Source organism: Manis pentadactyla, chromosome 6, assembly GCF_030020395.1.
Source record: "Manis pentadactyla isolate mManPen7 chromosome 6, mManPen7.hap1, whole genome shotgun sequence".
NCBI lineage: Eukaryota > Metazoa > Chordata > Mammalia > Pholidota > Manidae > Manis > Manis pentadactyla.
The window spans coordinates 65802471-65829688 of record NC_080024.1 but is presented as its reverse complement, the minus strand read 5'-3'; the positions used below and the strand labels follow the sequence as shown (position 1 = coordinate 65829688).

At 40.6% G+C, this 27218-nt stretch overlaps 1 protein-coding gene across 1 annotated transcript in view; it reads left to right on the top strand.

The window, feature by feature from the left end:
• The window catches only part of MYO3B (myosin IIIB), a 487104-nt gene that overhangs the window by 287809 nt on the left and 172077 nt on the right, over window positions 1-27218 (top strand). Inside the window, exons 23-25 of the mRNA XM_057503926.1 lie at window positions 11055-11134; window positions 17366-17443; window positions 19483-19688. Of these exons, the coding sequence (XP_057359909.1) occupies window positions 11055-11134; window positions 17366-17443; window positions 19483-19688 (364 nt within the window). The remainder of the gene's footprint in view (window positions 1-11054; window positions 11135-17365; window positions 17444-19482; window positions 19689-27218) is intronic.

The window sequence follows — 27218 nt, the reverse complement described above, 5'->3', positions numbered from 1 at the left end:
TGTGGGGGGCAAGAATAGTCACTAGGGACCCAAAGAGAGATGGGGGAGCTGTATGCAGCACCAGATTTCTCATTCCTATGGTGAACAAATCCTCATCGGGGCTCTGGGGGTCCATATTATAGATGATATTTTTTATGCCCAACTCGTGTAACACCTGCTGGAGCTCTACATATGTTTTCTAGCTAGTGGGTAAGTATGGTAAACCACCCTGATTAGAGCAAACTGTCCTGATGGCAGCTATCAGCCAGTCCAGAAGTGCCTGATTCCCTGAGGTGTGATGGGCACTTTGCAACCACTGCTGGAGGAAAGGGTGCGTCATCAGGGAAGCCAGTTTACCCATTTCAGAATCCGACATACCAGTGTTTACCACGCCATATCCCAGAGACCCAAAAGCCATGTAGGCAGAGGTTCCAGTGGCTTCTGCCAAAATCGGACGCTCATGTCCACCAGCTATAACTGGGTGTAGAGGCGGAGCATGGAGTGCTCCACAACCTGGGGAGGGGTTGGCTCCTCCCTTTGAGGAGCCTGCTGTTGTTGTGTTTTTATTTTCTTAATTACAACTGGTCAGACCTTTCATATGGGAGAGGCTGATGACTCAGGTGGTGGTCTCGGCCCCACCCCATCATCCTCTCCTGACATATCCTTTACCACCTCCTGGGCTGAAGGCACCGCTTTTTCCTTCCCCACCCCATGGCCTCCTGCAACATGGCTTCTCCTGCTGCCTCCTCCCTCACTGCTAACAGTATCTTCCAGGAGCGCAACCTGTCTTTTCAATAACTGTCTCTCTTTCTTAAGGGCATCATCCCATAGGTCATCGCCCAGCTCTTCCAAGTGATGCCGAAGTGTGTCTCTCTCCTGCCAAAGTGTGTGTGTCTCCTCAATGACCCTTTCTACTATCTCAATAAATAGACATCCCACAATATCAGCTGCTACACAGCCACTTAGGGCCTTTAAGCAGTCTTCTATCTCATGGAGGGCTAATTCCACAGCTTCCAATGCTGGGGAGGCCCCACCCATCTAGGAGGTGCTTTACCCTAGACCAATTCCCCACTAGGAGCTCCCAATTGGAAGCCCCACAGATAGGGGGCTCCCAGGCGAAGCTGCATCCTCCACCACTGCAGCCACTGGGGCCTCCCCACCATCTCTAGGAGCAGCCCACACAAGGGTCGCACTATGAAAACAGATTTTGGGTTCAGAGTTCCTGCTGAATACCACCATATGTAAGTCTGGGGGAAAAATCCAGGGGCAGAATACTTTTGAACCAAAATCAGTCAAAGGTAGAAATAAAGTGGAAAAAATCTGTTTATTGTGCACAAGCAGTCATCCATTTCTGCTCACCGATGTCTCTCATGACCCAGCTGCAAAAGGGGACCCCACCCAGCCTCTCTGGTCCAGATATGCCCTCGTTTGCCCTTGTAATTACCTATTGGTATGGAGATAGACTACTTCTCTTCACCCCTTGGAAATATCTATTGATATGGAGATTCACTAGGGCCAGGTGAAGGATTCTGAAAGTATTGCAATTTTACCCACAGATATGTAAGTGGAATTGTGCATTTGTCCTTCTGTGACTGGCTTACTTCACTTAGTATAATATCTTCCAGGTTCATCCATGTTTCAAATGCCAGGATTTCCTTCTTTTTAAAGGCTGAATAATAATCCATTGTAGGTCACTTTTTCTATATCCATTAAATCCTTTGATGAATATTTAGTTTGTTTCCACTTCTTGGCTATTGTGAATAATGCCACAATGAACATGTGAGTGCAGATACCTCATCAGGATAATTTCAATTCTTGTGAATATATACCCAAAAGTGGGATTACTGGATTGTATGGTGTTCTAATTTTAATTTTTTGGAGACCCACTATAGGAGCGTACCATTTTCTATTTCCACTAGTAGTGCACGAAAGTTATAATTTTCCCATATCCTTGTCAACGCTTGTTATTTTCTGTTGTAATTATTTTGTTGTTTTGTTTATAATGACCATTCTAACAGGTACAAGGTTATATCTCATTGTGATTTGAATTTGCATTTCCCTGATTATTAGTGATGTTGAGAATCTGGTCATATATCTGCTGGCCATTTGTATGTCATCTTTGGAGAAATGTCTAATTAAGTTTTCTTGGTCCATTTTTAAATCAAGGTATTTTATTTTTTGCTGTTGAGTTGTAGGAGTTTCTCATATATCTTAGAAATTAGCCCCTTATGTATGGTTTGCAAATATTTTCTCCCATTCTGTAAGTTGCTTTTCTGTTTATTGATATTCTTTGCTGACAGAAGCTTTTAGATTAATATAGTCTCATTTGTCTATTTTTGCTTTTATGCCCTATGCTTTTGGTGTTCTATGCAAGAAATCATTGTCAATATCACTGTTATTAAGATTTACCCCTATGTTTTCTTCTAGGAGTTTTAAAGTTTTAGGTCTTACATTAAGTCTTTAATTCAAAGTTGATTTTTGTGTATGGTGCATGTAAGAAGAATCCAGTGTCATTCTTTTGCATAAGGACATCCAGTTTTCCCAACACCATTTCTTTTCCCATTGTGTAGCCTTGGCACCCATATCAAAGAACATTTGACCAAATATGCATAGGTTTATTTCTGAGCTCTCTGTTGCCTTGATTGGTATATCTGTTTTTATGTTTGTAATTACTGTTTGGATTACTAAAGCTTTATAATATATTTTAAAATCAGGATATGTGAAACCTTAAGACTTTTTCTTCCTTCTCAACATTGTTTTGGAGCTTTGGGATCCTTTATGATTCCATATGAATTTTAGGATTGTTTTTTCTGTTTCTGAAAAATTGCCATTGGGATTTTGGTGGGGATTGTGTTGAATCTGTAGATCTCTTTGGGTGACATGGAGATTTTAACAACATTACAGTCTTTCAATCCATGAACATAGTGAAGGTTAGCAGAATATGCCACCCTGAAATATGCCATTTTGACATAAAGATTATTTTGAGCTGAAGGAAATGGAGAAGTCAAAACAAGAAAAGTACTCTGTTCTCCCCCTATTTGCCTGAAAACAGAACATAAATTTGTAAAGATGCCCCCCCCCACCAACCAAGGACAGAAGTTAGATTACCAGAGACAACTCTAGGCTCTTAGTGGGCCAGAGACAGCGCCAGAGGAATCTATATAACAAACTTTACTAATTATCTTCCATTAGCTTACCCATATATTTTATTTACCTTCCCACAGTTCACTGCTCCCAGAAACTCAAAGTTATTTTCCTTTCTTTGTCACTTCTCTAGAAATGTATTGTTCTTTTGTTAAGATGTTAGTAAGACCAAGTTCTATCTACCCTTACGGTTACTCATCACTGAGTACTCCTATGTGTATGTGTATGGCATTCATTAATAAACTTGTGTTTGTTTTTATCTTGTTAATCTGTCTTCTGTCAGTTTAATTTGAAGGGCCCCAGCCAATGAAACTAAGATAGATAGAAGAAAAAGATTATTTTCCTTCCCCAACAACAGGATGAATTTCCATTTATTTGTGTCTTCTTTAATTTCACTCAGGAATGTTTTACAGTTTTCAGAGTACAAGTCTAGCCTCCTTAGTTAGGTTTATTCCTAAGTGTTTTATACTTTTTGAAACTATTGTAAATGGGATTGTTTCCTTAATTTCTTTTTCAGATTTTCATTTTTAGTGTATAGAAATGCAACTGGCATTTTTATGTTGATTTTATATCCTACAACTTTGCTAAATTCATTTTACAGTTCTAACAGGTTTTCTTTGTGTGAGATCTTTAGGGCTTTATACATTATAAGATCATGTCACCTTTGACTAGAGATAATTTCACATCTTCTTTTATAATCTGGATACCTTTTATTTCTTTTTCTTGCCTAGTTGCTCTAGCTAGAACTACCAGTACTATGTTGAATAGAAGTGATGAGAGTGGGCATCCTTGCTTTATTCCTGATATTAGAGGAAAAGCTTTCAATTTTTCACTGTTGAGTATGTTAGCTGTGGGTTTTTATGTTGTGGTAATTTCCTTTTCTTCCAAGTTTGTTGAATGAATTGGAGAGTTTTTTAATTCTTTTCTGCTTATGAAACTGATATAAACTCAATTTATATTATAAATTATTTGTAACCTAATTATTATAATTTATGTCATTGAAGTTTCAAAATTCAAATGTTTCCAAAATTTTCAAGTCAGACCAGATGTAAGTCTTGGGAGAGGAAATCCCAGGGCAAAATACCCCTAAAAACCAAAATCAGTCAAAGGGAAAAATAAAGTTTAAAACTCCTATATTACTTACAAGCTGTAGTCCAGGGCCTTCTCTCTCCTCTGCTCCTGAGGAAGCAAAACTGGCCCTCCCCCTCCCTTCTCTGATACAGATAAGCCCTTCTTGTCTAGGCAATCACCCATTGATATGGAGATGAACTTCTCTCCACCCCTGAGGAATGATGCAAATGCACTAAATATTTCTTTCTATCTCTGAAAGCCTATTGATACGCAGATCTACTAAAGCCAGGTGAGATATTCTGGAAATATTACAATTTTACCCACACCAGATCATTTGGAAAATTCATAAAAATATAAGGACAGGGATCACAGGAAGATGGTGGCATGAGTAGTTCAGAGAAAATCTCCTCCCCAAAACATATATATTTATGAAAATACAATAAATACAACTATTCCTAAAAGAGACACCAGTGGATGCAGCACAAGAGCCAGGATACATCTACATCTGTGAGAACTCAACATCACACGAAGGGGGTAAGATACAAGCCGTGGCCAGGCCGGACCCAAACGCTCCCCCACCCCAGAACCTGGCTGGAAGAAAGGAGTCGGGACAGGGAGGGAGTGAAAGCCCAGGACTGCTAAACAACCAGCTCTGGAAATCCGAACCTGGAGTGCAGATACAAGGTGCACTGGGTGCTGGATATTAGAGAAATGGAAAAGCAAAACCTGTGGGCAGGTCCCTGCAACTGGCGCCCCCTAGACAAAAAAAAAGCGAGTGCTTTTTGCAAGTCTTAAAGAGACAGAGACCCCATAGCTAGATGAAGTCATCCTGGAGCAATTAGACAGCAGCTGGGAATCCAGGGGAACCTTAGATGCCCTAAACCCTGGGGAGGCAGCACAGCTCTGAAGCCCCTCGTGGCACTAAGCAGCCTGCCAGTCATTCCTCCAACTGGCGCAGACCCCGACACACCAGCCCAGTAGCGGGAGAGTGGTAGCACGTACTGGGGGCGGCTGTGCTGGAAGGGATTGGGAGCAGATCGTGTGCACAAATGGTGCCAGAGGAGACCAGGAGAGGCTTGTGCAAGCCCGCAGCAGCAGCAACTGAACAGCCTGGGCAGGGCTCGCGCACACTGGAGGCAGTGGAGCCAAAGGAGCCCAGTAGAGGCCCTCGTGGGAGAGCCCTGTGCACACCTGCAGTGGGGCTAGAGGGAAAAGGCGCACTCCCAGCAGCCAGTCGGAATCCCAGCCCAACGCACAGCCACCCGGGCCAGACCCAAAGGCTGCTGTGGTAACACAGCTGCCTGGCAGGGGCGCCACTATCACAGAGGAGCGCACCTGGCATGCCTGCCACTCCCCGCAGGGCTCTGCACTGCTCTCACGGAGACCCCACCCACAGCAGCTTAGAGGACTAACCCAGTGGCTGCTCCAGGAGTGCGGGTAACCGATACAGGCAGCGGAGAAGGGCAAGGAATCCAGCAAGCAGGAAAGGACTTTCTTCTCCCAGCTGACACACCCACAACTGCCTACAGCCACCACTAACAACATGAAAAGGCAAAAAAATTTAGTCCAGTCCAAGAGAGTTCAGACAACATCTGAGAGAGGAGCTGCAGAAACAGATCTAACCAGTCTCCCTGAAAAAGACTTCAAAATAAAAATCATAAACATGCTGACAGAGCTGCAGAGAAATATGCAAGAGCTAAGGGATGAAGTCCGGAGGGAGATTATAGATGTCCGGAGGGAGACAAGAGAAGTGAAACAAACTCTGGAAAGATTTGTGAGCAGAATGGATAAGTTGCAAGAGGCCATTGATGGAATAGAAACCAGAGAACAGGAACGCATAGAAGCTGATGCAAAGAGAGATAAAAGGATCTCCAAGAATGAAACAATATTAAGAGAACTGTGTGACCAATCCAAAAGGAACAATGTCCGCATTATAGGGGTGCCAGAAGAAGAAGAGAGAAGAAAAGGGATAGAAAGTGTCTTTGAAGAAATAATAGCTGAGAACTTCCCCAAACTCGGGGAGGAAATAGTTGCTCAGACTACGGAGGCACACAGAACTCCCGAGAGATGGGACCCAAACAGGACAACACCAAGACAAATAATAATGAAAATGGCAAAGGTCAAGGACAAGGACAGAGTATTAAAGGCAGCCAGAGAGAGAAAAAAGGTCACCTACAAAGGAAAACCCATCAGGCTATCATCAGACTTCTCAACAGAAACCTTACAAGCCAGAAGAGAATGGCATGATATATTTAATGCAATGAAACAGAAGGGCCTTGAACCAAGGATACTGTATCCAGCACGATTATCATTTAAATATGAAGGAGGGATTAAACAATTCCCAGACAAGCAAAAGTTGAGGGAATTTGCCTCCCACAAACCACCTTTACAGGGTATCTTAGAGGGACTGCTCTAGATGGGAGCACTCCTAAAAAGAGCAGAGAACAAAACACCCAAATATGAAAAATGGAGGAGGAGGAATGAGAAGGGAGAGAGATAATCATAAGACTGTGTTTATAATAGCTCAATAAGCGAGTTAAGTTAGACAGTAAGGTAGTAAACAAGCTAACCTTGAACCTTTGGTAACAACAAATCTAAAGCCTGCAATGGCAATAAGTACATATCTTTCAATAGTCACCCTAAATGTAAATGGACTGAATGCACCAATCAAAAGACACAGAGTAATAGAATGGATAAAAAAGCAAGACCCAACTATATGCTGCTTACAAGAGACTCACCTCAAACCCAAAGACATGCACAGATTAAAAGTCAAGGGATGGAAAAAGAGTTCATGCAAACAACAGAGAGAAAAAAGCAGGTGTTGCAATACTAATATCAGACAAAATAGACTTCAAAATAAAGAAAGTAACAAGAGATAAAGAAGGACATTACACAATGATAAAGGGCTCAGTCCAACAAGAGGATATAACCATTATAAACATATTTGCACCCAATACAGGAGCACCAATATATGTGAAACAAATACTAACAGAATTAAAGGAGGAAATAGAACACAATGCATTCATTTTGGGAGACTTTAACACACCACTCACTCCAAGGGACAGATCCACCAGACAGAAAATAAGTAAGGACACAGAGGCACTGAACAACACACTAGAACAGATGGACCTAATAGACATCTATAGAACTCTACATCCAAAAGCAGCAGGATACACATTCATCTCAAGTGCACATGGAACAATCACCACAATACACCACATACTAGGCCACAATTAGAACATCAGTAAATTCCAAAAGATTGAAAGCCTACCAACGAAATTTTCAGACCACAGAGGTATAAAACTAGAAATAAATTGTTCAAAGAAAGAAAGAAGGCTCACAAACACATGGAGGCTTAACAACATGCTCCTAAATAATCAATGGATCAGTGACCAAATTAAAATGGAGATCAAGCAATATATGGAGACAAATGACAACAACAACACAAAGCCCCAACATCTGTGGGTCACAGCAAAAGCAGTTTTAAGAGGAAAGTATATAGCAATCCAGGCATATTTAAAGAAGGAAGAACAATCCCAAATAAATAGTCTAATGTCACAATTATCAAAATAGGAAAAAGAAGAACAAATGAGGCCTAAGGTCAGCAGAAGGAGGGACATAATAAAGATCAGACAAGAAATAAATAAAATTGAAAAGAATAAAACAATAGAAAAAATCAATGAAACCAAGAGCTGGTTCTTCGAGAAAATAAACAAAATAGATAAGTCTCTAGCCAGACTGATTAAGAGAATAAGAGAGTCAACACACATCAACAGAATCAGCAACAAGAAAGGAAAAATGTAGGCCACAGAAATACAAAGAATTATTAGAGAATACTATGAAAACCTATATGCTAACAAGCTGGAAAATCTAGGAGAAATGGACAACTTCCTAGAAAAATACAACCTTCCAAGACTGACCCAGAAAGAAAGAGAAAATCTAAACAGACCAATTACCTGCAACGAAATTCAATCAGTAATCAAAAAACTACCCAAGAACAAAACCCCTGGGCCAGATGGATTTATCTTGGAATTTTATCAGACATACAGAGAAGACATAATACCTATTCTCCTTAAAGTTTTCCAAAAAATAGAAGAGGAGGGAATACTCCCAAACTCATTCTATGAAGCCAACATCACCCTAATACCAAAACCAGGCAAAGACCCCACCAAAAAGGAAAATTACAGACCAATCTCCCTGATGAACATCGATGCAAAAATACTCAACAAAATATTAGCAAACCGAATTCAAAAATACATCAAGAGGATCATACACCATGACCAAGTGGGATTCATCCCAGGGATGCAAGGATGGTACAACATTCGTAAGTCCATCAACATCATCCACCACATCAACAGAAAGAAGGACAAAAACCACATGATCATCTCCATAGATGCTGAAAAAGCATTCGACAAAATTCAACATCCATTCATGATAAAAACTCTCAACAAAATGGGAAGAGAGGACAAGTACCTCAACATAATAAAGGCCATATGAGATAAACCCACAGCTAACATCATACTGAACAGCAAGAGGCTGAAAGCTTTTCCTCTGAGATCAGGAAAAGACAGGGATGCCCACTCTCCCCACTGTTACTCAACATAGTACTGGAGGTCCTAGCCACAGCAATCAGACAAAACAAAGAAATACAAGGAATCCAGATTAGTAAAGAAGAAGTCAAACTGTCACTATTTGCAGATGACACGGTATTGTACATAAAAAACCCTATAGACTCCACTGCAAAACTACTAGAACTAATATCGGAATTCAGCAAAGTTGCAGGATACAAAATCAACACACAGAAATCTGTAGCTTTCCTATACACTAGCAATGAACTAATAGAAAGAGAAATCAGGAAAACAACTCCATTCACAATAGCATCAAAAAGAATAAAATACCTAGGAATAAACCTAACCAAGGAAGTGAAAGACCTATACCCTGAAAAGTACAAGACACTCTTAAGAGAAATTAAAGAGGTCACTAACAAATGGAAACTCATCCCATGTTCCTGGCTAGGAAGAATTAATATCATCAAAATGGCCATCCTGCCCAATGCAATACACAGATTCGATGCAATCCCTATCAAATTACCAACAGCATTCTTCAATGAACTGGAACAAATAGTTCAAAAATTCATATGGTGCCACCAAAGACCCTGAATAGCCAAAGCAATCCTGAGAAGGAATAATAAAGTGGGGGGCATCTCGCTCCCAAACTTCAAGCTCTACTACAAAGCCACAGTAATCAAGACAATTTGGTACTGGCACAAGAACAGAGCCACAGAGCAGTGGAACAGAATAGAGACTCCAGGCATTAACCCAAAAATATATGGCCAATTAATATACGATAAAGGAGCCATGGACATACAATGGGGAAATGACAATCTCTTCAACAGATGGTGCTGGCAAAACTGGACAGCTACATGTAAGAGAATGAAACTGGATCACTGTCTAACCCCATACACAAAAGTAAATTCAAAACGGATCAAAGACCTGAATGTAAGTCATGAAACCATAAAACTCTTAGAAAAAACCTAGGCAAAAATCTCTTGGACATAAACATGAGTGACTTCTTCATGAACATATCTCCCTGGGCAAGAGAAACAAAAGCAAAAATGAACGAGTGGGTCTATATCAAGCTAAAAAGCTTCTGTATAGCAAAGGACACCATCAATAGAACAAAAAGGTATCCTACAGTATGGGAGAATATATTCATAAATGACAGATCCAATAAAGGATTGACATCCAAAATATATAAAGAGCTCACACACCTCAACAAACAAAAAGCAAATAATCCAATTAAAAAATGGGCAGAGGAGCTGAATAGAAAGTTCTCTAAAGAAGAAATCGAGATGGCCAACAGGCACATGAAAAGATGCTCCACATCGCTAATCATCAGAGAAATGCAAATTAAAACCACAATGAGATATCACCTCACACCAGTGAGGATGGCTACCATCCCAAAGACAAACAACAACAAATGTTGGCAAGGTTGTGGAGAAAGGGGAACCCTCCTACACTGCTGGTGGGAATGTAAATTAGTTCAACCATTGTGGAAAGCAGTATGGAGGTTCCTCAGAATGCTCAAAATAGAAATACCATTTGACCCAGGAATTCCACTTCTAGGAATTTACCCTAAGAATGTAGCACTCCAGTTTGAAAAAGACAGATGCACCCCTATGTTTATTGCTGCACTATTTACAATAGCCAAGATATGGAAGCAACCTAAATGTCCATCAGTAGATGAATGGATCAAGAAGATGTGGTACATATACACAATGAAATATTATTCAGCCATAAGAAGAAAACAAATCCTACCATTCGCAACAACATGGATGGAGCTAGAGGGTATTATGCTCAGTGAAATAAGCCAGATGGAGAAAGACAAGTACCAAATGATTTCACTCATATGTGAAGTATAAGGACAAAGGAAAACTGAAGGAACAAAACAGAAGCAGAATCACAGAACCCAAGAATGGACTAACAGTTACCAAAGGGAAAGGGACTGGGGAGGATGGGTGGGAAGGGAGGGATAAGGGCGGGGAAAAAGAAAGAGGGCATTACGATTAGCATGTATAATGGGGGGTGGTGCATGGGGAGGGCTGTGCAACACAGAAAAGACAAGTAGTGATCTTACAGCATCTTACTACGCAGGTGGACAGTGACTGTGAAGGGGTATGTGGGGGGGACTTGGTGAAGGGGGGAGCCTAGTAAACATAATGTTCTTCATGTAATTGTAGATTAATGATACCAAAATAAAAAATAAAAAAATAAAAAAATACAAGGACACTAGGAGGAAGTTACTCATAATCCTATTCCTTAACTTTTCCTGCACTTTAACGTATTTGTCTTTTTGTTCAGGTAACTTTGCCCAGACAAGAGCCAGGATACCAGCGTCCTCAAGGCCTTTACCTCCGCCTCTCAGTGCTGGGAGAGCCAAGGTGAGCTGCCAGCTTGTATCCAGAATAATGTGAGCCGCGGGGTGCTCCTGCCCTGGGGGTAATCCCAGGGAGGGAAGCAGTAGTTTCCTTGATCTGGCCCACTACCAGGCAGTCTGGTTCAACAGAAAAAGTAAGTCAAAGGGGCAGTTAGAATTTGCAGTTTATATACCATCTTAAAAGGGGATGAACAGGGGGAGAAAGGCACTAATGGGAGAGAAAATGACTTTGGGGAAAAATTAATGATCCCTTAGAACAGGTGGGAGGTGTGATGGTTCTGTGACAATGTCTGTTAAGGTGATTTCTCATCCCAGTGCTTACTTGTCATCCACAATGACAGAAGCCAATCTTCCCTGCCTATAAAAGTGCCATGGAGGGGATTTATGACAGTTGGGTTCTTTAGGGAGGCTCCATTTTTAGGCAGATAAGGGGAGTTCAGAAAAAGCTTCTTGCAACTGTTGATTCGCAAATGTCTTCATCTCAAAATAATTGCTGTGCCACTGTGACATATTCGGGACCCTTTCACCAGATTCTCAGAATGATCACTTAAGATCCAGAACAATGACCCTTGAAAATAAAGTCCATCCAGGATGAGATAAAGCTTTTTTCCTTGAGGCTGTCACCAACCTACAGAGGAGGAATACAGGGGCCAAATGGAGTCAGCAGTGAGGAAAGAAATCAAACCATGTCTTACAGTACTGCTTTGTCCTCTGAAAAGTGAGTGGAGCCCTAGTCCCTGCAAAGCAGGGATATTAGAAGCATTAATAAATATCCTGCTGTAAAATTCTTTAAATTTTCCATTTTCCCAGGTAAACAGGGATATCAGGACTGGCTCGTTATTGTTCATTGTATATACTAACACCAAAAAACAATTATCTTGAAGGTGGTAGAGTAATAAATAGGTTATATATGTGAGATTTATGATCTTTTTGTTTACATTGAATAGTAAATAATTTACTTAATAAAGAAAAAGCAATTCAGCCACACATAATACTGTTGAATATTATCCCAAAATTGATACAGACATACATATACACACTTATTTCCTCTGAGAATAAAAGACTTACTGCACATAACAGGGACTCAGATATTTTGTTAACAATAATTTTTATTCCATATTGCTATTACAACCTAGTGTAATATTCTACTTTTCAACCTTGTGAATTTGTGGCAAGATACTAAGACTACTTAACATGAGTTCTATGGGCCATTAGATTAGATTTACATAGGAGTTTTAGTGATTCTGCGAGCTTCTTGATATTACATGTAAAATTTTGTTTGTGTTTAATACAGTTGATTCTCATTATTTGTGAAACTTCTGTTCTATAAAGATCCTGTGAACACTGAATCAGCACATGCGCCTAAAGGAAATACACAGGTTCTGGCAACTCCAGTTACAACATTTTTGTCAACCAGTTATTACATAATCTTGTTTTGTGTGTATTTCTACTTAAAGACATCTACTTTAATATACGTTTCTTACAAATAATTATATGCAGCATTTCTTTATATAAAACAGTATTTCAATTACAGTATTTGTGTCATTGAACTCAAAGCCAACAGTGCTATAACTCTTCCCCAAACAAAGCTTATCACACACACATATTCTTCAAGAGGCACACTACAGCCTTCTTGCACTTAGAAACACTAGACAGCACTTTAGCCCTATGCTTGGAGGCCATTACAAACAGGGAAATCCCCAGCCAAAAACACAAAAATGCAAAAAAATGGGAAAAGACATTTATTTACAACATGAGAGCTAAAACAAGATGGCAGAGTGTCACCTGTTCAGCCTTAGCTGGGGGTGTGTCTGTCACTCAGGCTTTTCACCATTCTGCATGGCTATGATTGGCCATGAAGCACTGTGAGTATTGACTTGGGGGTTACAAATAAATTTTAGCAAGTAGGCAAATTAAGAAATATAGAATCCACAAATAATGCAAATCAACCGTATATCTGTTTTTTTGGAGTTATTGGCTTCTAGCAGATTCCAGAAGTGATCATGACACTAAAAGATTAAAGGCTCCTGTGTCATACCCTCTATTAGCCTACATTACCTCCCTTTCTCCAATTTGATTTGTTGGCTACTGGACTCTGCCAGGTCCCATGAGCCTGCCTTCTACACCCAGAATATCAGCAAAGTGTTACCTCCCTCCCTGCACTGCCTGCTATTGTTCAGCTCCTGCCTATGTGAAAAGTATGTCCTCCAGTATGTGGCATGTGTTTACATCAGCGTAAAAATAACAACGTATAAAGGTGAGATGAAAATGACTAGAGATTCATTTTCATTGGAAAAGTAAATGAGTTGGAAGTTCTTATTAAGGCATCAACAATTAAGAAGGGTGACAACAGAAAAAAAACAAACCCCAAACTCTATCTTTATTCAAAGTAAAACAGCAGAGGTGGCCTTCTAGGAAGCTGGCCTCCAGCATTCAGTAACCCCACTCTGGACCAAGTGTCAGTGCCAGTCTTGCTTCCCCATTCAGGGCTATGGAGGCTTTTGAGAGGAAGTATTTTTTCCTTTGGGATGGATGAGTTACTTGTTAGCAGTAAAAGCTCTTGACAAAAAGTATTTTTGAGAAGATAAATATAAGCACTTCTGAGGCTTCAGGATGCAAATCGTGGTCATTTACTGAGACCAGGAAAAAATCCTCCAGTTTTTCATTTATTGTTGAAGCCTCGATGATTTATGAGACTTTTCGGACTTTGTCTTTTTCAGAGAGTAAATTTAGTTGACAGATGAGCAAAGCTTTTTAATAATACCATGCTTTCAGAGTGACTTTATAAGTTATATCAAACCACATAGAAAGGCAGTATGTAATGTTTAAGAAGTAAGATTTTGGAATCAGAACTGGGTTAAGATGCAGGCATGGCCAATTTACTGGCTGCAAGACCCTGGGAGAGATTTACCTAAAATCTTTGAGCCTTAACTTCCCCATGTGTAGAATAGAAATAATAATAGTACTTACCTCATAGGATCATTTTGAAAATTCAATGACATAATATAGGCAAAGTGGCTAGTATTGTGATTTCACATAAGAAACAATCAATGTTTTATGACTCATATTTTGATGACCATCTAAAACTCCATATGTGGAGTCCATATGTATATGAGAGCTCATTTCCTGTGGACTTGGAGGTCTGTATCATGACTTGTAAAGCTTACTCATGACAAGTTTAAAGGCTGACCGGCGCCTCTCAGAAGGAATTGGGCCAGACAGTTGTCACGTAGACAGAAAACATGCTTGCTCAGCTCCGGCTGACTTGCATAAATTGGGTTGTAGGAGAAAGGTGCACTGGGTTAGACAGAAAATGCTTTCACCAGAATATCGATTCTGCTGATCAATTTGAAATTGATTTCACTGGAAGTATTTTCTCTGCCAGTAAATAAAAAGGCCTCCTTGCTGTGCTGCATTGATGTTAGTACTTGCCTTCTGCCATCGAAGAAAATCCTGCATCCTTGAAATTCATCACTAAACTAAAGCTAAATCAAGCATGGTAATGATGGAGGGAGAACTGATGTTACTTCTTATGCATACACAAGGCAATGGTTTTAACTAACCAATTTTACTAAAGAGGAAAGCAGAGGCTTTGAGAAGCTAACAAGCCCAAGGCCACACACCTAATAAATGGAAGAACCAGAATTTGAACCAGGTGTGTCTGTTTCCAAAATTCTCTGCCCTATAGTTCATAACCCCTGAGCCTAGGAGAGCTTTTCTAGTCTCTTTTGCATCTATTTGAGGTAAAAATTATAAGTACTTTGGTGAGTACTGTGTTTTTCTTGTGATATCTCCACCTTTGGGGAAAATTATTTGCTAGATGATGCCCCTAATAGAACCTACTCTGAATTGTTTCTAAGAGACTTTTATTTTTAATTAAATAAAGTGGGGCTACAATTAACTAAATTAGCTCAAAAAGACAAATTCCTAGGTTATACAACAACCTTCTCACCTCTTTTGGTTTTGATTTTTTGTAGTTCATTGGAGTTCACCATAGGGCTGGTAGAGATAGAGGTCTTCTAGTTTGAAGGGCCAAAGAGTCACCTCCTCATATGTCCCTTGTCCAAAATTTCATCTTTTAGATCCACTCCATGTTCAGGAGAACTTTGTGACTATGCCAGAGACCCTTAACTAACCCAAGACATTTCCAAAGTCTTAAATTAGAAAATACCCCAATATTAGAAATACAATATTAAATATGTATATGATAAACTTCAGACAAGCATTAGCATTTCGAGATGGTATATAACAGGTTTCTACTTACTTCCCAAGTTGGAGTCAGTTTGTAAATACAAAGACAGAACTTAAAGCTATGCTGGATGATTAGACAGGGGAGCTCACCAGCCTTATAACTTTTAGAATGAAAATTACTGCTTTCTTATGTATTTTTCAATTTGCTGCCGGGGATGTGTACTGATCTTGAAACAATATATATTATACCTTTTAAATTATGTCTCAGCAGAATTAATATATATCAAGCATTTCCTAATCACTAATCTGTTAATTTCTCAAATGCCCAGGGTCCATTGTATGTTCTGAAGGAGGGTAACAGGTAACCCCTACTCAGGGAAGTATGGATGCTCTAATGCCCTAGAGCCTGAGAGGCTGGCACTTCCTACTCCCCTAAATGTTCCTCAAAGTGATTTGAATAAAAAGACAGGGAAATGAAGGAGGAAAAGCAAGGTTAAAAACAGGATGGGGCTCTTCAGGGAGAATCTCTGAATAAAAAAAAATATTGAAGAAATTCCCACAAATTTTGCGTGTGTGTGTGTGTGTGTGAAGGTAAAGTCAGAGGAGGAAGAAAATAAAGAGAAAAAAATTTGCTCAAGAAAACTCCCAGAATTTACACATTGGCTGAAGGCAGACCCCAGCCAAGATCTTCTTGCCTGGCCTCAAACCTCACCAGCCCTGAGCTCCGTCCTCCAAACGGGGGTGAGCTATGGGAAGAAACCATCGCCGTGGTCCCAGCAGATGTCTGTGGGGAGAGTGCAGTAAGGTCTCTGCAGATGGGGTGGGGGTGTTGTGTTTTTTCCTTTTCTATTTTACAGCAGCCCTCCTTCTCAACACAGAGTTTTAATTTCCTTCTTTCTCATTAAAATGAATAGATAAGTCAAACCTACAGGCAGTTGTACATTGCTTCAGCTGCATACAAATGAACTGACAGCTTTGGGAATGCATCCACTTTGCAGCCAAGAAAAGGAAAGCTGCTCTGCCCCTGACCTCACCTCACTCAGAGAGACCCTCATATTCCTGCTTACTATGTAGGTTGCTTTTCTAGTTTTTTTTAAACTTAGCTCCCTGTTTATTCCCTTTTTAAATAAACCTGTTTTCTTTACCCAAACCAACAGAAGCATTTCCTTCCATTTTACACACAGTCCCCTAAATACCCCGAGGTACTTAGGTAAGCCACGTTATTCCTCCCCCTCCCCATACCCCCATCTCTTCCAGCACCCTCTTTTCACTTTTGTTGAACAAGACTGCAAACATCCTCAACCCATGGGGAGGTGGCTGCCTGGACAGCAGTCCACTGAGCAGAGCACACGTGCTGACAGCAGCATCCTCCCGTTCAACTGTTTCTGCTTCACCGCCTTGCCACCTGTTCGGAGCAGATGGGAGGCCACCACAGCAGAGGCCAGAGCTTAAATGCCACCCGTGCCCTCTCCACACCAAGCACTTTGTGTGTGCAGGAGCAGGGATCTTTCGGTAGGGTACAGTAACAAAGCACAGGCTGCTTGTAGTTGATTGCTACAGTTATTCCATTCATAAATTCCTTCTAGTCAGCCTGGGGAGCTGCGACAAATGATTAGGAACAGGTAGATCCCAGGGGGTGGTCTGCAGGGAGCATGTGGGAACTGGGGGGGAAGGAGAGGCAGCCTCACACAGCCTCATGGGTCATTGCCCAGTTTCCTTTTAAGAAATAGTCTGGTCTCATGTGACATTATTGGAGAACTTGACAGGCTCATAAGAATATGGAGAAGTATACAAGTAACATTGATGGGGGCTTATACTGAGACCATATGCTACTTCTCAGGGGTCATTGTCAAGTGAGCGAAGAGTGCAAATTCTATTTTCCCTTTACATGTCTTTAAAATCTCTCCCCATAGTGTGCACTATTGTTTCCTGAACATCAAGACCCCTCAGATATTTGACCAAATAAATAGCCTCTCAGATTTTGGAAAAGCTGGAAAATGAATTGTTTATATCCTCAAACCACTTCTCTCTACCTGTGCTCCAGGTAGACTCTCTGGAGGTCACACAGCATCCCGAAGAAGCCACCAGCATGAAGAGGCAGACCGTGGCTTCTTATTTCCGGGTATGGAGTCATCTCAGTCTCTGTTCTGCCTACTTCTACAAAGGAGTTGCCAACAGTTCCCATGAAAGACCCAGATACTATAGTCATTTAAATAATAACAAAGCACAAGAGGCAGTTAAGAAAGGTAGGGGGTGTGGGAGAAGAAAAATTACAGCAGGGAGCATATCTCTGAGTACAGTGTCTCAGAAAGATCAAATGAAAAATCCCAGGGTCTACAGAGGTTCCTCTCAGACACTGGCATGCAGTCCTGTCCATTGAATGTGCTGATTCTGTTAGCATTTGAGCTACTTCTTGGCCTTTAATCTACTGGTCTCAGCCACTTATCTGGCATACTTAGTGAAAAATAAATTAGTTAATAAAATTCCAGAAGGCAACTTATCAAGTTCAGGGATCCTGAGGGAATCTGCCTTAAGCTTTAACTTTATTTTGCTGTATTGCATTGACCCATTGCAAGACCCAATTATTCCCCATCTCTGCTGCCCCAATTCCTGGTATTTCATCTAGTAAAATGACTCCTTTGCTTAAATACATTGTCTCTAGAAGGACTCTGTTAAATCCATGTCACATAAGAAACATAAGATGCAGACACTTCATACCAATTTGCATGAATTGTCTGTCTTCAAATTATAAAGCACTGGAGGTTAGAAGCCCCTGAGAAATCATGTACTGGGAGCTAAGGTCCAGGCACCTTCATGGCAGAGATGCTGTCAGGCCGAAGATGAAACTACTGATCTCAGGGACAACAAAATAAGGGTGTGGGGTGAGGTTGCCACAGGAATGGCCACAGCAGGGACTGGGGCATCAGGCAGGTCATGAACTGGCGCTGCCCGGCAGGCTGCAGGGTAGGTAGGCCCTTGGAGCCAATACCACGGACAGAAGGCCCTTTAGAAAGATAGGAAGTTCAAGAAGGATCTAAAGACAAGAAGTCTGACCTAGCCAACTGTGCTTCAGTGGCAGACCAGAACTGGGCTCAGAGGGTATGCTCTGCTCCTGCTAAGCTTCTCTGGTAAATGGTACTCAGCCCCTACTTCATCACTTTTGTGGTTGGACATTTCTAACTGCCACATATTTCTTAAGTGGATATATCTACCTAGTGTTTTGGTGTGTGTGTGTCTGTGTCTGTGTCCATCCCACAGGATTTGGAGGCTCTGATCAATTCTGTGAGGTCATCCTCAAGATTTTAGCATGCCTCTTTCAAAACAATGGCTTATATAATTTTTTAGATATATGTCCAGGTTGGTGTCCTCAAAATACTGGTTCCTAAATAATAAATCTGAAAAATAAGATACATTGGAAAGCTAGATAACACCATTTTAGATCAACTGGAGGTATGATTATGAAATAATGGGACTTATCTCCTATGTGGCATGTAACTGCCCCTGAAGGTGTGTCCAAAAAAGGAGCACCAAAGCGGGCGCTCCAAGGAGCAGCAGGGCCACCCTGCATGAGCACCCTTCTGCTTTGCCCTGTGCTTCTCCGGGCAAACCCCAGGCCAGCCACCTACTGTGTGTTAGTTTGTCTTCATCACAATCTCCTTCTTGTCCTCTGATTTCTTTGTTTCCTTTGTCTTCTTTCTCTATTTTTCTTGTTTTTCTTCTGCCTTGTTATCAATGGTATCGACAGGATTTGCTTAGACTTTCTGGTGGTTCTTAGGTTGAAAAAGTAACTGGCCCCTTTCCTGGAAGCTGGACGTTTTAAATCACAGATGGTTTGTAGATCACCACCTTGGAATATCAGAGACAAGCTAATTCTGGTGATGGAGTTCTGGGTGACTTAAGCTTATTCTTACTAAGTTTCTGCTACATGGACATACTGCCTGGCACTAAATGATGTTTAAAAAATGCTTTTGATTCTGCACAAAGCTGTGAGTACTCATTGGAACTTACGTCTTCATCACCTATGGTTGTTTTCTTATTCAGCCTCAGAAAGGTCAATAAGCTGTTTACAAGCCAACGAACCGCTTGGCGGCCCTGCCGAGTTGTGCTGTGATCATCATCATGTTTGTGGTGACCTCATTGCATGTGTTTTTCCCCCGGTAGTATTCCCTGATGGATCTGCTCTCCAAAATGGTGGTCGGACAGCCCCACTTTGTGCGCTGCATTAAACCCAATGATGCCCGAGAGGCCCTGAACTTCTCCCGAGAGAGGGTGCTGGCCCAGCTCCGCTCCACGGGAATCCTGGAGACAGTCAGCATCCGTCGGCAGGGGTACTCCCACCGCATCCTCTTTGCAGAGTTTGTGAAAAGGTCAGGCCACATCTTGGGAAATACGTCATGTTAAATCTGGCTCTTTCAGGGCTGCCCCTGTTCCCTAGGACTGCTGCTCACGCCCCCTCATCTCCAAATGCGTAGTTGGCTAGTTACCAGCCACCACTGACTTGCTTAAATGTTGCATTTTTAATATACTCCAACTAAATTGCAGTGATCTGGAGGACAGATTAAGCTCCCTTCTGTTCACATTTTAGAAATTAAAATGTCCATAGATGTTTATGTATTATATATCCTTAGATTTTAAAATCTCAAGGTACTTAATTGGTCTGATGAAAGTATCTCTCCATAAGTGGGTCAAGCTTCTGGCAGATGTGAATGTACCCAGACACCCACCCCTTTCCTAAGCTAAAGCAATGCCATGATATATTAGCTAACATTCATATATGCACCTAAAATGTCCTAAATGTATAGTCTCATTCACCCATACAGCAACCCTGTTGGCTAGGCTCTGTTATGCCCATTTTACAGATGAGGAAATAGAGGCACAGAAGGAAATTAAGTGACTTTCCCAAGGTTTCATGCTGTAAATGGTAGTGAAAATTTGAATCCAAACAGTCTGGCTTTAGCATTCACACTTTTAATATCCTTGGTCTACTGCATTCAGTCAATGTTTATTCAAATAAACTGCTTTGGAGCTGTTTAAACCCAGAAATTGTCCTTACCTAGGAATGAAATGGTGTTCTTTTCTGCACAACTGCCACAGGGATGCCTTAGGTATGCATGTGATTACAGGTAGCATTTCCACCCAAATTTCTGTGAAGAAATAAAGAACAATAGTAATAACAGCAAGAGAAAACACCTCTGAAAAGCACGGTTAAATCTGAGAATATCCTGAGGAAAATTAAAATGCATTATAAAGCTAGCTATACTCCACTAGCCATCTTTAGTTTCTTTTTACCTCCTTTCTGAAACTTATGCCCAAAGTCATTTTTCCAACTTTTTCTCAGGGAAGAATGTATCCTAATATGGCAGCTTGCTTCATCAAGTCTTCCAAATGCCACTACCTTCCACAGAGAGGAAAGGGGAAAAAAAAGTCCCTTACAGTGAGCATTTTAAAATTAAAAATAAGAAATGGCTGTTTAAAAAGGCTGTCTTTCAGCCTCTTTTTTCCTCTTAAACTGTGAGGTAGAACAAGAAAAAAAAAGATTATTTTAGCACATGAATGTGACTAGTCAAGTATATTTGGTCATTAAATCTTGAATATATAAAAATGCTTAAGAAAACAGGTCAAGTGCTAAGCAGACTGGCACTTCTTTGTTCTATATCAGAAAGCCATTAGACAAGCATGAACAAGAATTTCAAAATCTCAGCAAATCTGAGGGTATCAAAGATTTCTGAGCCACCAAGTTAATTGGTATTTTGATCCTTTAGAACAACTTAACAACAAAATGGATGAGTTAGCACTTTTCTCCCTTGATGTTGTTCAACAAATAGGTGTACCTATTATCTTCCTGTTCAGCAGTGCTGTTTTGTAAGCTCTTGGCAGGAAATACGCAGACAAACAATCAAAGACAGAACAGAGCCATTCAAGGCTCATCAGGTAGAAGTAAATAAAAGACAAAGACTTGTTTAATGTTACTCTTTACCTTTCTGTATTTTCTGGCATTCAGGGCTGAAATCCTGATATGCACACCTGAAGGTCAGTGTTTCTGAGATTATGTTGTTGAGTTCCAGAATGGGGCAGGACTTCCCCAAGTCCTTCCACATCACCCAAGTTTGCAGACTTGGCAGAACCTAAAATACTTCTTTGCCCCATCATCCTTGAGTTTTCTGTCTAAGTGAGTTGGAAGTGTCCTTCCTATTTTTCATTCACGGAGCCTTTAAGGAAAGGAAATGTAATTCCCTAATACCCTCTTATCAATGTGTCCAGGAGGGCTGGAAGTATTTATTTATTCTCATGAAGGCATGAATGAACCCACCTGGCAGTGCTGTGCATGTATCTGAAACCTCCTGGAAGTCACACTGTGGAGGGGCAGATAATGACTATGAACACTCATTGGCTTCGTGGTCAATGGGGCCTGAAGCATGATCCAGCAGAAAGTCTACACTGGGGCAAACACATATGACTGCACGTGTTGGGGTGTGTTCTGGCAAGTTTCTGAAGAACAGGACAGCACATTCAGTTCTTTAAAGATCACAAAAAGGAGAGATCTTTAAACATTTGTATTTGGCAAGTAACCTAACATTTCTATAAAAGATGTTTTATTGTCTCCACGATAAGAAGGTAGAAATACACAGAGCCCACATTCTGAAGATTTTCAGGGATTACATGCAAATGCCCAGGCCTTAGTTAGCTTCTAAGACTTCCAGAAATGCCCCATCACTCAACTGAGCTCACAGGAGGGAGAACCACATCTCCCAGGACCCAATGCATAACAGTTGTTTAATTTGCCCATTGAATTGTAGATGTTTATATTCTGGATACTAGCCTCTTATAAGATGCATGATTTGCAAACATTTTCTCCTATTCTCTGGGTTCTCCTTTCAGTTTATTAATGGTGTCCTTTGAAGCACAGAACCTTTTAACTTTGATAAAGTTTATTTTTCTGTTTTCTTTTCTTGGTCATGCTTTTGACATCATATCTAAGAAACCATTTCTTAATCTGAGGTCATGAAGACTTATTCCTATGTTTTCTTCTAAGAGTTTTATAGTTTTAGCTCTTATATTTAGATCTATGGTCCATTTTGAGTTAATTTTTATGTGTGGTATGAAGTAGGGTCCAATTTAATTCTTTTGTACACAACTATCCAGCTTCCCCAGCACCATTTGTTTAAAAGACTATTCTTTCCCCTGTTGAATTGTCATGGCATCTTTGTTAAAAAACAGTTGTCCATAAATTGGTCATAAATTATTTCTGACTTCTCCATTCTATCCTGTTGATCTATATCTACTCCTGGCCTTTAAAGCTCTTTTGCCCAGCCTATTGACATAGCTTCCTGCATGGACTTCCTGCCTATTCTGTTCTCCAAAGACTCACCAGAATACAATTTACCTAAAATTTGTATCTAAGTGTGTTGCTCCCTTGATTAAAACCCTTAATTGAAATGACCACCTCCGCTTGGTGAACAGAAAGAACATACAATTGAGTAGAAGAATTTCAGTCTAAATGTGTGGTTTAATGGAATGAATACTAGTTTTTCGTATCCATTGAGGGTGGAAGTAAGTCTCTCAATAGCTTCAGTAGCCATACATTCCAACAAACCATGCTGTTACTCAAAATATATTCTATTTTTTATTTGGAGCTTCCTTCAGACTTAAGCACACAATAATTTTATTTATAGGAACACACAGTTTGACCACCTTTTCTACTGGACTTGGCTCTGAATTACTCTTGGTTATTTAGAAAAATTAACACACACACATATATGACAAAAATTTACTAATGTTGAGGCTAACATTTAAGTGGAAGCTCAGATATTGATTCTGAAAATGATTCCCTGAAGTGTTTGTGGGAATAGAGTATTCTTAGGGATGTAATCTCCTAAGGAGTTTTGAAGATGTGATTTTTTAAAAGGAACCACATTTATTATGACATACTGGTTCTGGTGTGAGTTTTTTGAATCAGTTATCTGACTTTATGACTACCTTCCAAGTAGCAGCAGGATCTCTAGCAACTAACTACAGAGAAGCCTTGTGAATGCCAGGGATTATGGACCCAATTGTTGCCTCTTAACATTTGAGAAGAATCAAAGTACCCTCATGAGAAATGTCTCCTAAAAAGCCATTTATACAACTCTGCCTTTATGTATGTATTGCATCTCTAATAGAGTCACTAGCACATAGTAAGTGCTCAAAAAATATGGAACAAATTATTTTATCCCTTCACTTCCTCAACAAAATACTTTATTCTTACCACTTTTATTTATTTATACTCTAAGGGAGAAGACACACAAAACTCCTCAGTGAGGGTATCTCCAGAGTTGACCAATAGACTTTCTTGAAATCTAGAGAAGCTGTGCCGGCCAGATATTCTTGCCTCTGGAGGGTCTGGAGCAACTCTAGACATCCAGTTATTTGTAGAGTTGACCTTTATTCTCGTGTCATTCATCTTTGGACTTGACCCTTGACTTTGTACTTCAGGCTTTTTCCAGAGTGTCACTGGGTGAGTCTCAGAGGCAGAAACGTGTGTCTAACTGTCCACTGGCCCACAGCACTTTTCAGCTCCTGATGCCAACATGTCCCCCTGTTACCTAGAGAAAATGTATGACGAGGACCTCCTGATAAGGAAGCTCTGCACACGATGCTGAGAACACAGAGACAGAGAAGACATATTCTTGCCTTCAGCAACCCTGGGCTAACAGAAAATACACACTGGAAGGATTACATAGAACATCCTAAACATTTACTCCCTCCTTTTGACTACACCCTGCTGTACTTTTCAGAACACTAATGATGGTCTCTCAGCTTAATTTTTTTGCTTAGCCTTTGAATGTGTCTTTCTAACTGCAGCCCACTTAGTCCACTTGATTCCTTACACTAATGCCAAAATTATGATTCTAAAAATATATATGACCATGTCATTCTCATGAATAAAAAAGCCTGCTCTTCATTCTCTATAGAATAAATCCTAAGCCTTTAGCTCAGCAGGCAAGGCTTTATATAATTGGAACCAACCAATCATTCTCACTTTTTCCCTGCCGTTCTCCCTCACACACCCTAGGTTGCTGTCAGTCTGACCTCGGACCCTCCAGGCCCAAGCACCATGCCGGCCTTTGCATAATAGAAAGTCTTCTCCTGGTCACCCCCTCCCCACCTCTCAATCTCCAGCCCAGTCACCTTCCCTCTGAAGCCTGCCTGGACATTGCCAAGCTACTGGATGCCTTATCCTCTGTGCTCACACAACTAAAAGTGGATATCTCTGTATTAGGGCATGTATTGTTATTTTTATCCTAATGTCTACCTGCCCCACTAGACTGAACTTCTGAGGGGATGGAGTGGCCTTTGCTCATTTTTGTATCCCCAACATCTTGCATGGTATATTGGCTGGACCATTGTGTATTCAGTGTTTCCCAAAAGAGGGAATCTCTCAGTCAAGAATGCATTTGACTGTGAATAACAAACATTTCTAGTGGCTTACACTAAGTTTTCTCCATCTCAGCACTGCTCACATTTTGGATCAGATCATTCTTTGCTGTGGAAAGCTATCCCTGTGCCTTGTAAGATGTATAGCAGCATCCCTGTCTTCTACCCATCAAGAGGCCAATAAATCCCCAACCCCCAAGGCATGATAACAATAAAAAAAATCTCCAGATACTGCCAAATGTCCCCTGGGGAGAAAAATTGCCCAACTTGAGAACCACTGTCAAATAGGTTTGTTTGTTTCTCACAAAAAGAAATTAAGAGGTAAGCTATTTTTAATATTAGTTTAGCTGTTCAGTGATGTCCTCAGGGACCTGAATACCTTCTGACCTCCTTCCATTCCTTTTTACCATCGTTAGTGTGTGGGTTGACATATAATCTCATGATCACAAGGTGGGTGCTGCCTCTCAGGCATCATGTCTGCATTCAAGGTAGGAAGAAAGGGGAAGAACGAATGGCCAAGCCATTTCACATAGCTGTCATTGGCTTGAATTGAGTCACATGATAATTCCGAACTACAGAGAAGGACTTATAGAATGTAGGCAACAGTAGGGGGGCTGGGCACATTGTCACCCAAAGAAAAACTGGTGTTCAGTTAGCTAAGAAGAAGTGGAATGGAAATGGGAGAGGCACTGATTATGCTTATCACAGAAAAGAAATCTGATATTTATAATTGAATGAAAGAGTGACTGAATGACTAAAGGGCTGGAATTTGAATAAATTCTTCCAGTTCCTAACAACCCACTCATTTCTTAAGATTGTAGCCAGCTTCTTCCTCAAGATTATAATTTAAGAATTAACAAGTACAGAAGTCTGCGAGTCTAGCAAGCAAAAAAGGACCCTTTAATTAAATTGCCTTGGGAAGGTGTGTTTACAGTGTTACTGCATCAAATTCTTTTAGCTCTTGCAGAGTGAACTGAATATCATCATTTATCACTGTCGAGATTCACCTCCAAGGACAGAGTCCCTGATATTCCCTAACAGAGTCCAAAGGTTAGTACTGGCTCATAGGACAAGAGTTGAGAGAAAAGTCAGTATCACAGAAGATTCCAGATGTCTCAAGAAAGGGTGAAATCCAAATTTAAATTTTCAAAGAATAAAGCTTCTACTTCTTTCTCTGGGTAGTCAGGAGTGAATAGAGATATACCACTTCTCCTGGAGCGAGCACGGTGACGCCACGCCTTGTCTCCCACAGGGTGTTCCTGGATCTCTTTTCTTTTTACCTGTCTCCACACAGGTGAGAGCCTGACAGAAAACAGATCCTAATGAGCCATTCAGATAAGCCACTGTATCTGCAGCAAAGTGAACAGAATCCTCAATTCCCTGCAAATGAATTTACATGGGATTGAGGGACATGTTAAGAGGTAATACTCAGGGAGGACAATGGACAGCTTCTACATTGTGAGTAAAACATACCGTATGCTTATGTGAACAGTCACCATGGATGGATGGTGGCATCCCATTGAAGGGATCTCTAACACCCACTGTCCTTGTATTATTCTCTTTCCCACCCACATTTCCTTGTTTAATAGAGACAGTGAGTTGCTCACCCCTCTGCAACTGTGTGTGTGTGTGTTTATGTCTTTTACATAGATGAGACTTTGAAGGACATCTTTCCTCTTTTAACTCTTATATTACCATCGTTATAACTTGGTTAGGGCAATAAAAAATATTTTTGAAATGCCTTTTATAATGTCATTAACAACCCCCAAGAGATGGCCTGCTTCAACCTTCCCATTTCACAGATGAGGGGCTGAGCCAGAGAGGTAAAGTAGCTCTCCCAGGATCTCATCTTTAGGAGATGATAGCATCAGACTTTATGGATTGCTACAGACTCAGTAAAATTTCTCTAACCACTTCTTCTGTTTTTAGGATGAGTTTACATTACCCTTACCTGGGTAATAGTCCTTCCCAGCTTGACTATGGCTATAGACAATTCAAAATCCCAAACTCATTCTTTTAAGGTCTTACCTTTCTCATGGAGCCCACACTGCTGACAGCTGTCTTCCACCTATTCAAATATCAGAAAAATCATTTCTGTAGTTGATAGCTCTACAAATTCAGCCTGGAATTTTTTGTAGTGTTTCACAAAGTGGGTGTAAGAAGTAATATCACTCACATTGTTCTCCAGCCTACTGAGTAATAAGTCAGAGTTGTCTCTCTGATTTCCCTAATGTCCACACTGTGGCTAGCCTCATGAGCTAATTCAGTTATAGAGAATAACCCACATAGAAGCACAAGAAACAATGGTCACACTATGGAAACAGTGCAGAAAGCAATAACAAAGGAAAGCTAGAAGGAAGTCGTGTGATCAGTGTTAGTATCACTGTCAGTATTAATGCAGTTGAGAAGATTGCCTCTCTGGACCTTCAGATTAGCTGCCTAGCTTACACTATGAAAATCAATGACTGAATTAAAATTCTTTG